This window comes from Canis aureus, chromosome 35, assembly GCF_053574225.1.
Source record: "Canis aureus isolate CA01 chromosome 35, VMU_Caureus_v.1.0, whole genome shotgun sequence".
Lineage (NCBI taxonomy): Eukaryota > Metazoa > Chordata > Mammalia > Carnivora > Canidae > Canis > Canis aureus.
In genome coordinates, this window is record NC_135645.1 from 3,865,713 (window position 1) to 3,883,406 (window position 17,694).

At 41.5% G+C, this 17,694-nt stretch overlaps 1 protein-coding gene across 24 annotated transcripts in view; it reads right to left on the minus strand.

Moving 5' to 3' along the window:
• KALRN (kalirin RhoGEF kinase) overlaps positions 1-17,694 on the minus strand; it is a 660,095-nt gene that overhangs the window by 232,286 nt on the left and 410,115 nt on the right. For all 24 annotated transcript variants that reach the window (XM_077884356.1, XM_077884355.1, XM_077884353.1 and 21 more), the window contains 3 exons: positions 17,094-17,203; positions 3,564-3,633; positions 1,092-1,181 (listed from right to left, as the gene is read on the minus strand). In XM_077884356.1, the coding sequence (XP_077740482.1) occupies positions 1,092-1,181; positions 3,564-3,633; positions 17,094-17,203 (270 nt within the window). The remainder of the gene's footprint in view (positions 1-1,091; positions 1,182-3,563; positions 3,634-17,093; positions 17,204-17,694) is intronic.

Sequence of the window (17,694 nt, forward strand, 5' to 3'; positions counted from 1 at the left end):
CCATCTTCTCTACCATAAATACTCAAATATTTATGGAAGAAATGAAAGCAAGTAGGCAGAAAGACACATTGATGAACATTAAAAAGTTCTGAATTTCAAGTTGCTGTCACTTCTGATAGGACTGACATAATGCCCATCACTGCGACAGTCTTTATCTCACTGAACTTCCCTGTCCCCCCCGCCCCACCTCATTTCTTCTCTCCTTCTTGTTCTTCCCTTGTATCCTGCATCAACCCATTTAATTCTGTTCACTTTAGAGCCACCAGGTCACCCTCTGGGGACCAGCACTACGTAGACTTATACCATCATTCACTCAGAGGATTGGATCCTCATTCTGAAGTAAGGGATCCGACAAGGCATACATACCAGGGCCGACTTCGCGCGGCTTCCACGACGGCACGAGCGCTCAGCCCTAGCTACACTTACTCTAACCTGGAAACTTTTAAAACTCAAAGTCCGGGCCACACCCAAGCCAATCATACCCGAATTACAGGGGTGGTACCTAGGAATTAGCGTTTACAAAGCTTCCCAGGTAATTCAGGTGTATAGTCAAGGTTGAAACAATTGCAGGGCCTCTCAAACTTGATGGGCACCAGTCACTGGAGGGCTTCCTAAGACTCAGATTGCTGGCTTTAGCCCTAGAGAGTCTGATTCAACAGACCTGGGTCGGGGGAGGGTCCAAAATACACATTTCTAACAAGTTCTCAGGTGATGCTGATGTGGCTGCTCTGGGGACCGCACTTTAAGAACCCGTGCATCTGAGGGAGCTGTATTAGGATGTGGGAATGCAGCATCTTAACACCTGTGTTGCCATCGGTCCCCTCTCTATGTGAGATTTATGGCTGGTTCCGTTTGGTGTCGAGGCATGGAGGGCAAATATGCCTTGTCTAAAACCCCAGCGCTTGAGCTGGGATGGGGTAAAACAAAAGACAAACACTGCTTCTGGTTTTCTCCATGCTTTATCCAGGAGATAGAGGTTTGGGTGGCCAAAGAAGAAAGGAGAAATTAAGGCTAAAAACCCATTTTCCCAAAGCAGAGAAACATTTCCACAGGCTCATCAGTGGCTCAAGAAGGGAAAATCGATAGCTTACATCAAAGAAGGTGCCTGCATGCTCCAGGATCAGCTGGTTGGAATCAGGCTTGTTTTTACAGTAGGTGACGTACATCTGAAATTTGTCTGCCTGAAAAGAACAAAGGCAATAATAGATAAGCATCCATCAGTTGCTCCCTTCTGTTGAATGTGCGTGAAGGGCCCAGCAAGGGCGGTGCAGTTAAGCCCTCAGATATTGTGTGGAACAGGATTATCTGTGGCAAATGTTCTGGGCTTCTCTGGCCCATGTTCCCCTAACAAACTCTTGGATGCCTTTTCTCCTACCTGCAGGTGGAGAAAGCCTGCTGAAAGTGAGCTTATTTTAATACTAGTCTGTGCTAGAAAGAATTAGAAAAACCAATTCACACAACATATTTTGAAGTTGGACAGAATTTATTTGGGCATTATCCCTGTTTTGGATTACCTACCCTTGTGCTTCCCCTGTTGAGAAATGACAGCATTTGCTCTAAAAGCAAAAATCAATGAATGAAAACGAAGTGTGACCTCAGAGGTAGGTCTGCTTGTACCCCAAATGTCCCCATTGGGGGTAGTTTGTAGGGCATGCCAAGTGAGTATGCCATTATCTCCAACTTCCCAGAAGCAGTGGTAGGGGGAAAGGAAAGCAAGGTGACCCTTTGGGGAAGGACTTGAACAACGAGTCCTAACCAGATGGTTACTTCAAGCTAAGAACCTTGTAGCTTGGTGAAAATCCATTTCTTACTTCTCTTAGGACCCTCTGGGTTAGTGCTATGTGTCCTTACTCCTGGGAAAAGGTGTGTGTATTTTGGCCGCCAAGTACCTTCCTCTTTTGTGAAATGCTGTCAGAGAACATGTGGGATGTCCTCTTCTGTGGAAGCAGTCTAGATATGTGTTAATTATTGCAGGACTCATTGTGCCAGCAGTTTTCCAAGTGCTTTTCATATATATTAACTCATCTGATCCTCCTGAGAACCCTATGCAGTGAGCTCTATCATCACCATCCTCATTTTACAGAGGTGAAAACTGTGACAATTTAAAGTTGGTTAGTAACTTTAAATTCCCACAGTTAGAAAGAGGCAAAGCCCAGGTCAGCTGACGTCAGGCTTCCTGGTCATAACCGTGGCCTTTCAATACACTGAAACAACTCCTTCTACTCTCACATGCGAATATTATGAGGCTTATGAAAGTCACCTTGGGATAATCTTTGGCGAAATGTGCATATTTTATGCAATCATCAAAGGTTTTCTGAAACCAATTTTAGGGTTTATATACTATGTAGGAGGTATTCATCATCCCTAAGACATGCTGATAATTCATACTTCTAGTTGATTATTAGGCAGATCCACAAATTGTATGAAAAAAGATATAAAAAAAATCCCTTCACTTGTTTTTTTTTCTCCGCATTGGCTATGCAAGGGATCATAAATTGTTTATCAGCATTAATATGAACTGTGCATGAGCTCGTGTATTTAGAGTTAGAAAATATATTAACCCAAATAAGATGTCAGTCTGAGACTCCTTAAGAAATCAGAGTATGCCAGGAAGAAAATGTTAAGGTTCCATGTAAAGAAAATGATTCAGGTCTTAAGTTGTGGGACTGGCTGTGACATTTGTCACATGCCAGTGGACTAGTCAACTTCCTAGGTCATCTGAATTGTTTCCATGTATAAAATATACAGCACAATATATAGCCCTGCCTATTCCATAGGCTGTTGAGAACATAAACTCTCTGAATCATGAAGACATTTTGAAAAGCAGCCCATTTTGAGTGGAAATTATAATGAGATAATTATTAAATAGAACTCCCGACCCTGGGGAAGGAATTTCACATTTAGTTGCATTTAGTATCATAGGTGGACTTCCCTGGAGACGTCTGTACTTTATCACAAACCTGAGCTCCGAATAACATGGCGTGGACATGCTAACGGAGACTAAAGTTTCCATTCATATAATGAGAACCTGGTACATTCAGCCCCGTATGTGGCCCTTGACAATAGCCCCAGGAAAGAAAATGGTTGGATGCTAATTTTGTAGGTCGAACTGGGATGGATACTCATGGAATCTGTTCTTTTCTATTAAGGAAGAAAATGTAACCAATTGTTTGGTGGATTCCTAAAGCTCTAATTCCCTAATCCTTATCTAGTGAAAAAGCAAACAAAGCAAAACCCCTGGATAGAACTGGAATAGTTCCTCGATCAAGGGTGGTGGTGATGTTCCACTCTCTTGATATCTCAATTTTAGAAAGTTCTTGGAGAACTTAATGTGGACCTTGGACACAATGTCTGAGGACTTTTCCCAAGGAGGACTCTGCTGCTTGGGGGACAGACTGCTTCTCTCAGATCTACTTCTGTCCCTCCCTAAAGTCCCTGGTCCTGTGTTAGAACGTCAGTGACACCGATCCTCAGGTCAGGCACTGAACAGTGATGCCATCCGACACCACCTGCACTCCTGGAAAGCATGGCAAGTGGGAGAAGAAGGAGTTCAGGTCAGTTACCCAGGTAACAAAGCAGTGTCCCACATCCTCAGGCAGCTGCTCATACTTCTCCAGCTCTTTGAGGAAGATGCTGCAAGGGGAGAGAAAGGCTGGATCAGACATCTCTGTATTCTGTATACCACCTCCCTCCCCACCCAGATGGTCAACCCCATAAACTCTCTATTATTTACATATGGGTTCTCCACTCTCTAAGTGAGGAGTAGTTTTAAATATATTAGAACTGATTTCATTAAAATTTATATTAACCAATTAATTAGTGCCACTTAAAACTGTATTGTTTCCCTTAGGGATTTACACTTCTCAGGCTGAAGAGCAATTAAATATTACACTTGTGTTGGGGCTTTCATTTTAACTGCAACTATGAATCTATTTTTTTACATACAAGTAATCTGAACACATTGTAAGGTTTTAAAAAATATATAGTATAGATATCAAAAAGAATGAAATATCATCTATGATCCCAGAGATAAAGTGGGAACATTCTGAATCCTATAACCACTTCTTTCCAATTCTTGGCTGCCTTCTTCTACCAGCAGCTACCTTCTGCTAAAAACTCTGAGTTAATGTTTCTGAATGCAGACATCAATAGGAAAGAAAATTCAATGGAGAAATAATTACAATATATTTGAAAGCTGAATTGAAATACTACAGAATCATCTGCCATTATGGATAGCCATGCCCGTGGCTCCTTTCTGGGTGAAGAAATAATGAAGGGTTGACTAAACCAACTTCAAACTAACATGTTAAGCAACTGGTTTGAGCTCAGAGAATAAGAGCTCTAGTAGAGGAGCCAGCACCACTGGAATGGAATTTGTTTTTTAAAAAATCACCCAGAGGTTTTAAAATAAAAATAATTATGACGCTGTGGGGAAACATATTGTTGGAAATGGAAGATGTAATCTTTACAAAGTGCAATTAGACAATATCTACCAAAATAACAAAAAATGCACTTATCTTGTGTTTCCGCAACTTTAATCCTGGGAAATTTCCTATGTATTTTAATTTATGTATGTATAAGAGGATGTAAACATGCGCATTCATGGTGGTACTATTCATAACAGTAAAAGGTGGCCTGTAGATGACAAAGTAACCAGTACATCCACAGAACTGGATATTACACAGCTATAAAAAAAAAATGACAAGGCTTTCCGTGTTTTCATATGAAAGATCTCCAGGGCAGGTTGTTAATTGGGAAAAAAAAAAGCCAGGTGTGGAAGAGCATATATAATATGCCACCTTTTGTCTAAGTAGGAAATATGTATTCTTATTTCCAACTCAAGAAATTTAATGGTCAAAGGATACAATGTCAGTTATGAAAGATAAGTCGTGAGATCCCCTATACGGCATCCTAATACCTGCAGCTAACAATATTGTGTTGTGCACTTGAAATTTGCTAAGAGGCAAGATGTTACGTTAGGTGTTCTTAGATGATGATGATGATGATGATGATGATAAAAATAATAATAATATAAGAGGGGGACGAAAGTTTCGAGAGGGAGGGAGGTGATGGATATGTCCATGGCCTTGATGATGGTGATAATTTCATGAGTATAGACTCATCCCTAAACTCATCAAGTTGTATATATTAAACATGTACAGCTTTTTACATGTCAATCATACCTCGATAAGGTGGTTTAAAAATTAGAAAGATCATTATCACAGGAAACCAAGTAAAGGAATAGGGTGGATAAAGATAGTGGTGGGTTTGACTTCTCAATCTAGATCTTTAAGTTTGATTTTTAAAATTAATTCAAAAAATAAATTAAAAGATATAAAGCAGTTCTGAATCATTGCACTACCTACTTCTATCTTTGGAAAAAATAAATATTATTGATTTGACCTACTCTGCCTGGCTCCTATTGTCCAGGCATTCTGGAAGTATCTTAAGATCCATTAATTATGGGTTCTATGCAGGTGTTCCTATCTCCCTCAATGATGTAGGAAGATGTTTTTTAGTTTTAGTCACATTTGAAAGGCTGAAATGCTGATGATTGGTGGGATCACAAATGATCTAATTTTTCGCCCACAGAAATCTTTCTGTGATAAATGGGCATTGCTGTAGTAATAAGAAAAAGCCACTTAAAAATTGGGGGGAGACTCCTGGAGGTACCCATTTAATGATAATCATCCTTCCCCTAATATGTGAATTTGAGAGCATGATTTGAATCATGGAACAGAAGTAATTATAATGCAACTCGGGCTTTCGAAATACAAATATGCAGCTCTCAAAAATCAATAAGACATATTTCCTGCTAGTTTTAGAAGAACTGCAGGTGACACATGTGTGTTTAATACAACTTCTAAAATAGAAGTAGGAGAAAATATTATATAATGCTGTAATTGAGTTTCAAACTTTTTTCTAGGTCAAAAAGGAAAACATCCTGTTTTTCCCACAGGGGAGGAGTCTGGCTCCCCACCATATCACCTCATCACTGAACTCTAAAAGGTTATGTATTATGCGGTCCTTCTCCACGAGGAACCCTAAATGCTATAACATACAACACCTTCAGAAAGTAGTTTTCCAGAAGGTATTTATTTATATGGTCACTTCTCATATTGGCCCTCAATATAAATCTCAGTGAAGACCATGAATGGAAATCCAGCTCTGCGTCATGATGGACAAAATAGAGCCTGGGGCGGGGAGTGGGATGGCCTGGTGGCAGGGGAGAAAATCTGATGGGCTATTCTAGGACAAGGCCTGGGGAAACAAAATGAGAGACTTTGAAGAAGGAAGGACCTAGAAGGAGAGAGGCCCTGGAAGAAGAGGCAGAGAGGAGAAATGGGAGAATGTGAAGGCCCCTGGCAGTTGGGATAAGCTGTCTCAGCTTGTGGAACACCTCTGCTTCCCCACTCTCAGGCTCTCACTCCAGTCCCCTAAGCTCTGACCTCCACGGTATTTATACTCTCCTACTTTAGGGTGATCAAATGATAAAACAACCGGATCAAGCCATTCCATACAGGAGATAATTCAGGGAGCGGTTCCTTCTTTCCTTGACTTAGGACCCAAGGTCGTGGCCTGGTTGCTTAAGGTTAATATTAAGCAAAGAGTGGTAATTATCCCGACACACAGAACTGATCCTTGATAATAGATGCTGAAGACAGTGCTATGAATTTTCTTTAAAATCTTGACAATCTAAATAGAGCAATACTGTGACTTTTTTGTGACAGTGACCATCACAAACCTGTGGGAGGATGCTCAGTTTGAAAATTCTCAAGAAACAAAAGCACTATAAAATGAATGAAATGGAAAGAATATTATTTCTGTAATGAATGCCTTTCTGGAAAATGAAGGTTGTAGCAGCAACTGCCACAAGTGCTACTGCTCTGTGTCTCACTTTCCTTTCCTCCCACAGCCAAGCAGATGGCAAAGAACCAGAGTTCACTCTTACTGTAGTGAAGGGGGGTCTTCCAAAGCCTCATTTTCCTCATCTTTGAATAACGACCTCATCGGGTTGTTGTGAGGATGTAATAAATCCATGTGGGTAGAGAACCCATCCCAGTGCCTAGCGTACAGTAGACACTAAAGAAACATTAATTCTTTAGGATCAGTGCTTCCCAATCTTAATAAATTCATACTCTGATAAACACACATACTGCGCACTCTTCCCCATTCCTAGAGACTCATTGCTAGGGAACTCACCCTTAGGGGAGCCCTTGTTGGAAAATCTATAGATTACTTTTCCCTAGAACATATCCTGGGAAAATCCTGATTGAGTGCTACAAAAATTGGATTCCATGGTCATATATCATTTAAGTTGGGAAAAGCTGGGTTAAGCTCGTCTTTTTCCCGCAGGGCTTCTAAAATCCTATAAAATGATGAGGTGTGTGATAAGTCTCCGAAGTAGGTATCATGTGTAATGCCTCTTTGCAAGTTTTGGGGGGCAGTGTCAGGCTTTGTCTCAAGGAACACTCCTGGGAAGCCCTAGTTGGTGATCCCTACACCTGGCTGTGCACTGTCCTCTGGGGTTAGGATCTGAGCCTCTGCATCGTTCAGAAAAGCTCCCTGGGTATTTCCACTGTATCAGAGACCAGCATCGGAAGGCAACTGTCTGTCCTAGATCCCACTGTGCTTCTAGTGGGCAGATCCTATAATGACTCTGTAGGATTCAGTTTTTTATTTAAAAAAAAAATCTAAAAATTAGAAAAACTATCTTGTGCTGGTCACGTCAATCCATGACTTTGAGCAAGACACTCACTACCATCTCAGTTTGATCGTTGAAGGCAAGTGGCAATATTAAACTCTATTTTGCTTTTTAATTCAAAGCTTATGAAGATGACAGATTATGTAACTCTGATCCATATCATTCCGTCTACTTCAAAGAGACATGAGGAGTTTAAATTAAAGCACAAGAGGTCACAACACTCTTCACAAATGGTGGAATATTTCACGTCGGCTCTTTTATAGCAACATCTTGGTCCTCACCATTTCAATAATTATAATGTAATGAATTGTGAGGGGGGGAAAAGCAAAGCAAGTAGTTTAAGTGTGTGAATGGGATTATTTTGAAGTGAATAAGACCTTAAAAGAAATGTCAAAATCCAAGCGAAGTCATTACTCTATTAAATTAGCATGATGCAATTTTTGTGTGGTTACTTTCTGAGGAAAATGCCTCCCTCTGGCTTTGCACAGAATCTTGGGAAATGAAACCTCTAGCATTTATTGATAGAAAAGCTTCCTGAGGTTTGTGATTAAGGACTGGAGCAACAGCACCATTCCAAAGGAACCTTGAGTCATTCTGATTTTGTTATTTTCTCCAAAGGTAAATTTGGTCTACGGTCCCACTGCTTCTGGAGAAGTGCATCCCCCACAGAAGGTCTCATGGTGTGGTCCAGCAGACTGCACTTTACAGGAAGGATGCAGTGTGTAATTAAAGGGGAATGTATTTGATGATCGTGTGTGTGTATTGTGTAGTGGGGTGGGGTGGTCGTGGTGGGGCATGAAGACAGGGGCTGTGGCAAGGATGAAGGAAAGAATGAAGGAAAGAATGAGCAGCCCGGGTGGCTCAGCGGTTTAGTGCCTGCCTTCGGCCCAGGGCCTGATCCTGGGGTCCCGGGATCGAATCCCATGTTGGGCTCCCTGCATGGAACCTGCTTCACCCTCTGCCTGTGCCTCTGCCTCTCTCTCTTTCTCTGTGTCTCTCGTGAATAAATAAATAAGATCTTTAAAAAAAAAAGAATGAGGAGGATACATAAATAAATAAAGCTGAAGGTAGTGTGAGGAGAGAGCTATCAGGCTCCCTTTGCAGGAAGTCCAGGGCATTCCCTTCTTATCCGAGCAGGGCTGGGTTACTGTGTTCATACAAGCGGAGCTAGACATCAATTCTAAAGAGCCCACTTGTGACCAGACAGATTCAGAGTCTAGCGCATAAGAGGCTCTAGGCTGCAAGGGCCGGGACAGCTGCTCAGCATGCTGGGGCAGCTAGGAGACCCAGGAGAGTCGTGTGCACTCCAGGGAAGGTGCGTGACTGTTCCTGCAAGTTTGATCACCTAGGCTGAGCCATGGTGAGCCATGAGAGTCACCCTTCTCTGTCCCTTCATCACACACCAGGAACTTCAGCCTAGATTAGAGACGAAGGGGAGAAGTGTGCGCAAGGCTGGACTTCTACGCAGCCTATTTCCCACCTTCAGGCTCCAACCTCAGGAAGCTGTTCACCTTACTGCACTGCTACCTGTTGAATAGGTATTGCTCATATCTCCTAATTGTGTTTAATTTGTGTGATAGATGAACCAAAAAGTATCTGCATAGATATCTAACAGGTTTAATGTTAAATTAAATATTAAAAAAAACCCTAATCTCACATTTAATGTTATCCATATCCATGAATGTGCTGTTCGGCAACCAGGCACGGATGCTAGGCAGTTAGTGTGTACAGCTAAATTTAACATGGCTTTGACACAGCCAAATAAATGCTTAGACCTTATCCTGTCTTGGGTATGCCCCAACACCTGTAACCAGCACCCGTGTTGACAGCTTACAGAAAAAACAAACGAAGACAAACCACAGGTAAATTTTTATAAGGCCCATCTGATGGGTTGTGGCCTACCTGTAGTTATCCCTTATGGCATGCGTTTAGGGCCTAAGAAAAATCAGTTCTCTCCCCTCCTCTTACCCTGACATTTGAGTATTAAGAAAATGACAGTATGATGTAATAGGGAGCTCTGAAGACCTAGAATCTTTGGCTGTGCCATCAAAATAGGCTTGGGCGGGTCGCACACCTTTGTGAGCCCCAGTTTCTACAGTACAAGGGATGAGAGCAGACCTAGATTATCTTTAAAGGTTTCTTCCAGGCTTTTATACTTTGTAATTCTGTGATTACTGTAAATGGGATAAAACTAACACCAAGGGCACTTGGAGGGGAGAAGAAGCATAGAAGGCTTAAAAGAGGCATATTTTTAAGTGAGAGGAGAGGCAAAGGAGAAAGCCCGGAGGGGAGGGTGTCCTGCAGACCCAGCTGTAGGCCGCACATCCCTCCTCTCGCCACTGGGTGGAGGCAGCTCCTTGCCTTGTACCGAGGATTGACCCCACCACCACCCCTAAGTGTTTCCAGGCTTGTATTAATTTAGGGGGTGGAAGCCAGCATTAAAAAGGGGAAGGGGAAAGAGAAACAGAATCTAATCCAAAGTATCAGACATAGGATGTTATTCTGAACAACTTAATTTCCCTATTATATATATAAGCATGTGTGTCTCAGGACATAATGTATCATCTTTTTTCTCTGGTTTATGATAAAAAAAAAAAAAAAAGGTTTAATAAGCACATTGCTGATTTTCCCATCCAAAATAGGATGGTAGCTCTGGAGAGGTCTGGGTCTCTATCCGTCTCTCTCCCTCCACCCCCCTAACCTCTCTAACCTCCCTGACTACTGCTTCCCTCCCCCTCCTCTTCCTCTTCTTCCCATTGTTATCCACCCACTTCACCGTTCTTGCTCATTTCTCCTCTAAGTCCGTATTTGATCCCTCTCTCCTCCCTCTCTCCTCTCCCTTCCTCCGCACCTCCCTCCCTTCCTCTGCCATCACCATTTCTGACCACAACTACCTTCACCCTCCACCTGCCGCCTACTCCACATCAGTCTCACAGGTGAGAAGATACAGTTGAACTGGAAGCAGGATGCCCAGACCTCACCCCACCCCTGACCCAGGGTTGAGAATGACTCAAAAACTCCTCCCTGTGGCCACTCTCAGCCTTCTTGCTAGACTTTGCCACTCTCCTCCCTAGAAAGGCCTTTGTTCAAGCTTCCCTCCATCATCAAGGGAGCCATTCCTGGCTACAGAAATCCTGCCAGTTATTTAAATCCCATCTCGAATGCCCTCCCTCTGGGAAGCCTTTCCTATTTTTCCAGGGGAGGCTATTTTCTTTGCTCTTTTAACTGCATTTGTGCATCCCTCCACTCTGATCGCAAGTACATAAATAATTCCCAGGACTCAGGGGGCAGAGCCTGGGTTTGATTCATCACTGGGTACCAGCTCTACCTCCAGACTAGCAAAGGGCTGGCCCAAGAAGGAACTCCGGGAAGATGTAGAAATGCGGGCCTGGTCCAGTTGTCCACTGGCATTTCCCACTGCTTCCTCCAGCTCTTCCTGTCCTGCTGCATACCACCCTCTGCTGCTGGCCAATCTTGGCTACCTGGTATCCTGGTAGGCTGACCCTGTCCTGGCCGATGCTTCCAGCTTAGCCTCACAAAGCTCTGGCCTTTCTCCCTCAGCCTTGTGCTGGGAAGGCTACGCTGGGAGTGCAGTGGGTAGTGGCCAAGGCCAAATCTAAGCTTCTGGCCAAGCCTGGAGGGAAGAAGTGTACAGGAGAGATACCTGCCCCTGGTTATTGGTCCTCCACTTGCCTTTCCAGCCCTTGCTGATAAAACAGATCTATGTCAGGTAATTATTGGAAGGGTATGGGACCTGGATGACATACCTATGGAAGAAATGGGTTGAAGTGTTCCTCAAACTTGGGGATCACAGAGCAGCTGGTTAGATATGAATTAAGCCAACAAGCTTTGGCAGTCCCAGCTGGGGGTCTATGGAGTGGGGGAAAGGGAGAAGGCAGTGACATGGAAAAACACCCCCCACCCCAGAATCTACACCTAATTTTTAAAGGGGGAGACAATGTTCCACCACTGGGTAAGTCACTGGCTTCTCTCTGGGCCTCAACATCCTTATCTAATAATGGAGATAGTTGTAATTGATGGTGAGGAAGACCCTCTGAGCCCCGACGGCAGAAATTTTATAAAAATATTATTGCTCAGACTCACCTACAAATAATAGAAAAATAAGCAAAGAGTAAAAAGTAAAGCTCAGATTTAGCAGAAGGTGATAAGCATTTTAAACAGCTCTTCTTACCAAAGCTGAAAATCTAATCATCAAGGAAAACTGAAAGTGAATACATTTTTTTTTTTCTGAATTACAAGTTGTAGGTTAGTCCAAGTGGGGAGATTACATTAAAAAAATCCATTACTGTTTAGGGGATCTATTTATGGTATATATTATCTTAACTGAGTGCTCCTGGAATGCTTAGCAAAATACAATAGAAATGGGTTTAGGTCTTACGTATGTAAGTTTCATTACCTTTATAATTCTATAAGAAGATGTAGTATAAGGATGGGAAGAACAGAGGGTAAAAACTAAGTATCATTCCACTTAAATCTCCAATTTCTGTTAAAACCATTACTTAGAGGTGTTAAGTTCTATATACTGAATTGCTCTTCTTTCTAAAAATTTTGGTGCTTGAGAATTTCTCTGTTCAATATCTGTATAGACAAGGTCCTTGAGAAAGATAATACACGCACAACTAATCTTTGTTGTTATTTTTCAAAGTGATACCATTCAAAAGATCAATACTAACTAGCTGAGAAATGTAACATATTCACCATAACACCCTTGGTCTAGGTAATAATTTCCTAGTGACTCAGCTAACTGTGTCATCCAGGTAGCATCAATCTCAATCTCTTGGCTTTCCAATCTTCTTCCCTCCATCCCTTCCTTCCTCCTTCCCCCACTCTCTGGAGTATAAGTAGATAATCCAAGCTGTGCACTAGAAACAAGAGAAATGTGTTTGCTGTTAGCACATCTTTGTGAAGATGCAAATAATTGGGGTTATAAAGAAGCTTGGCATATATTCAGGTTAAAAAGTGACCATTTCATAAGTATTCCTGAATAGCAAACAGGTGTTTGGACTCTTGTATGGTACTAAAATCAAGAAGTTCCCAGGAAACTGAGTGGGAGAAATTAGAGAGAGAGAGAGACAAACCATGAGAGACTCATAACTCTGGGAAACAAAGGGTTGCAGAAGGGGAGTTGGTTGGGGGCTGGGGTAGCTGGGTGACGGGCACTGAGGAGGATACTTGATGGGGTGAGCACTGGGTGTTATATTCTATTTTGGCAAATTGAATTTAAATAAAAATAAATAAAATGTAAAATAAATAAAAATAAAGAGACCCAGACAAAAAAAAAAAAAAAAGAGAAGTTCCCAGGAAGTTAATCTCCAAAATATATAAAGAATTTATATAACTCAACACCAAAAAACTCCCAAACAATCCAATAAAAAAATAGGCAGGGGACCTTATTAAATATTTTCCAAAGAAGACAGGGCCAACAGACAATATGAAAAGGTGTTCAATATCACTGATCATCAGGGAAATGCAAATCAAAACCACAATAAGGTATCACTCTGCACCTATCAGAATGGCTAAAATAAAAAAAAGACAAGAAATAACAAGTGTTGGTGAGGGTTTGGAGAAAAAGGAACCCCTATGCTGTTGGTAGGAATGTAAATTGCTGTAGCCAATATGGAAAACCATATGGAGGTTCCTCAAAAAATTAAAAATAGAAATACCATATGATCCAATACTCCACCACTGAGTCTTTACCCAAAGAAAATGAAAACACTAATTTGAAAATATATATGCACCCTGTGCTTATTGCAGCATTATTTACAATAGCCAAGATAAGGAAGTGATCTAAGAGTCTGTCGACAGAGGAATGGGTAAGGAGGATGTGCACACACACACACACACACACACACACACTCTGAAATATTACGAAGCTGTAAAAAAGGAGGCAATCATGCCATTTGTGACCACATGGATAGACCTAGAAGATATTATGCAAAATGAAATAAGTCCGATGGAGAGGGACAAGTATGATTTTACTCATATATGGAGTCTGGAAAAAAACCCAAATAAATACACAAACAAAAAGTAGAATCAGACTTGCAAATATAGAGAACAAACTGATGGTTGCCCTATGGAGGGCTATGGGGAGATGGGCAAAATGGGTGAAGGGAAGTGGGAGACATGGGCCACCAGTTGTAGAATGAATAAATCACAGGAAAAAGGGCACAGCATAGGAATATAGTCAATGACACTGTAACTGTACTGGATGGTGGCAGACGGTATGGCTCTGGTCAGCAGAGCATAATACATAATACTTAAACCCAGCAAATTACCATGTTGCACACCTGAAACTAATGTAACATTGCAGGTCAACTACACACAAATTTAAAAATATTAAAAATCATAAAAAAATAAGCCCCCAGGAAACCCCTTCGTTCAGATATTATTTTGCTATTAAGGTTATAATTGTTAATGTTCTGGTAGCGATGGGGAAAAAAAAAATCTCTAATGGTTTTCCCTATTTTGTGACTCTCACAAACAGAAGACTGAATTATGACTTCAACGGCACTAGCCATAAGTCTGCAAAGTGTAATTTTATTTTTAGTCTGTGTGTCCGTTCATCCATCTATCCACCCAACAAATAGCTACTTAGAGTGTATCGTGTGCCAGAGTGATGCAGTAAAAGACATGGGTCTTTTATGGAGTTCGCATTTGCTGCATTTTCAAAGTTGCCTTCGTTGCCATTTCCTCTCTTATTTATTAGAGATTTTAGAGGTGTTACGCTTTTTCCAATTAATCAAAATTCGTATGGCATAAGGAGAAAGCACATACTCTGAGAAAGCTCTTACTCTCTGGATCCTTTGGATTATTAATACCCAGCTTTATTTCCTTGGATGTTCCCTTAAATTGTGAATAATTTAAAACATTAATTTTTTTTTTTTTTGGTGGAGAGCAAAAAAATTCTATATGCATTGCAGAATTCCTTTCTTTTTAGTGCAGAATATACAACACAGTGGCTGTGTTGGCCTCTCTATTGGGATAGAGCATCACTGGTATCAATACTAAGTAGCCTTGACCACTATGATTTTGGGGGTCACTTTGTTTTGTTTTGCAGTTTATCTGTCTTCTTTTACTTTATGCTGGTAATATCAGACTACTTGCTCAAGTTCTTGACTTTTATTTACTGCTTCTAAGTTGCTAAGGTCTTAGAAATGATCTTACCATCTAACAGGATTGTTAAAGTGGCTGTAAAGGAGAATAGAAAGCTGTTTCTGTGAAAAGATAAGAACTTTATCTTTGTGATATCTCTTTTGATTGCTCAGAAGCTGGTCTTTATTTTCTTCTTGTTTCTCTATAATGTTATAAATAGACAACATTTGCTGGGGACCCGTGTTCTCGACAATTAAATTTATTGCTCTACAGAATGTAGCATTCCGCATGGACTAACCTTTTTTTTTTTTAAAGGGGCTTCTTAGAACTATATTTTGCCACTGGTAGCTATTTCAGCTATTTAAAAACTACTAAACTGCTTACTATGGTTTACTAAAGCGATATCATGAAACAAGAGTAAGAGGTAGATTTTTTGTTATAATTGGTCTATTGTTACAGTTGTACATGAATAGTCTTTTCCCTATATATTGATTTGGTAAAAGCAGGGCTTCCTGGAAGTGCATGCTGTGATCCCTAGACTTCTAGACTGCGTCATTTCCGTAAGAATACAGGGAAAGTGAGACTTGTTGGCTAAAATCCCAGAGACCACACATCAAGAAAAGTGAAAGTACCATGCCTTACTGCTTACCAGACCAACGTCTTCTCAGACATCCTGAGGGAGATGGGATAATGCTGAGTGGGACTCAGAGGAGAGAACTGGAATCAGTGGTCAAGAGTGGCTTTGGCTTTACTGGGATCTTATTAAAGAGACACGAGGAGAGAATATTTCTGGAGATTTCCAGACAAACCAAATGAAGAGTGCTAAAATTTGTGATTAAAAAAAAAAGAAAAAGACTGGAAACTTTTATTAAGTATTCCAGCAAGTCAGAAGGTTTTTTTCCCCTAGAACTCACTGGTTTCATAGCCTGAAGAGTTAACATGTCATGGAAGCTACATATTTTATGTTCTCTTAAAATTGATGCCATTTGATGACATAAGAGGGTATTAATCATCAGGACCTGATAAGAGAAGAGTGGCTCTCCATGTCTTATGCAGAGCTCAGGATCATTTTATACCTCATTCTTGCTTGTTCTTAGTCGTTCCTAGCAAAAGGCCCCATACTGAGTTCTTATTTTCTACAGCTGGGCTGTCCATCTGGTAGCCACTTGCCATCTAAATGTACTAAATTGAATAAAATTAAAGATTGAGTTCTCAGCAGCACAGGCCACATTTCAAGTGTTGGGTAGCCACATGTGTCTAGTGGCTATTAGACTGAAGAGCAGAGATGTGAAATATTTCCATCACCACAGAAAGCTTCATTGGATAGTGCCGTTCTAGAGTCTTGCCTCACCTGTACCCATGGTCTCATGAGGAAATCTTGGGGCTGGCAGTTTTATCTCTGACATCTTAAGTTGGGAAATGCCTGGATGAGCCTGACCGTAGGACTTCCTCCGAGTTGAATCCTACAACGCTGAACCTTTACCGCTTGGCCCCTCTCTGCAGCAGGGTCCCCAGGGAGCTCTAGGACTTTATACCAACACTATTCCTGTGTCATCAGATTCCCTCTCTTTGTATTTTGCAAACTGAGTTATTTCCACCAGTTCACTATGTAACTAACCAACCAATGTTCTTGGTGACTCCGTTAGCAATGAAACATGTTTAGTATGTTGTGGAAAAGACACTTCAAATGGGAGCTGGACAAAAAGAATTGTTATGCTTTAGAGCTCGCTCCGTGGTTCTACTCATCTCAACAAGACATAGAGGGCCAGTAGACATTCTCCCCATAAGCTGTCAAGAAATGTGCTCCGTTAGGTATTTTGATTATCTGTCTGTATGTTCACATGTTTTTGTTTTGGTTGAGAGTGGAGATGATGAGGTAGCTGCGGAGGGAGAAAGTATTTAGGTTGAAATAAAAACTTCAATGGAGTTTGAAACCCAAGCCCCACAGGGCAGAATGATTAGCTTCCGATGAATTCTAGTCTCAGAATTTCCCAGTTTTACTGAAAAGACTCTACTTTTAGTTCCTCGGAGCTTGGTTATCATTCTGATTGGATATGAAGGTGTTACCTGTAGGTCCCTAAGGAGCTGGGGATGGACAGTGCTGAATCCTTGACTTCGCTCTACACAAGCGACTCTGGACAACTGACTTAGAAAATTTACCAGGTAAAATTACCAGGTGGGATTTACCAATCAGCTTTGATCCACTTGTTGGGAAGCCCTGCCGATGGGTATCTGTGGCCCTCAGTATGCTCTGGGAAACCCTCCATCAACCTACTTGTTATGAAAATCGTAGATCTCCTGGATGTTGCCAAAGATGATGTGCTCTTTATTAAGAATCCCAGGGGGGATCTCCTCCACGCCACTGGTCATCTCCCACAGGTAGGTCTGTAAGACAGCAGCAGCCTCATCACTGGCAAGTACTACCAAATGCAAACAGGTCTTCATTCATACTAGAGAGGTAAGACTCCGACTGGGCTTGCATGTGCGGTGTGAAAAGTGAGATGGTAAATACACAAAATGGGAAGGAAGAAAACTCAAACGTTCCATTATCTTCAGCTGTTGCCAGGGAAACTCATGTCCTGAGCTTCAGCAAAACACAAAGCTCCCGTTCCTCTTATTGATTAAATGTGTGTGTGTGTTGGAGTGTGTCGGGTGGGGCGGGGGGTGGGGCGGGGTGGAGGCCTAGATCTGCAGACCCAACTTAAGTTCATTGACTGTGTCATGGTTTTTATTTCAAATTCGAGTCTTATATACGTTTTTGCTGGGTCCAGCTCCAGTCTGAGAAAAGTTTCTTTTCAAAAGCACTTTTCACTCCCATGCAATTACTACTGACTCTGTTGGCTTTTATTTGTGAAGCTCTGGGAGAGACAAAGAGG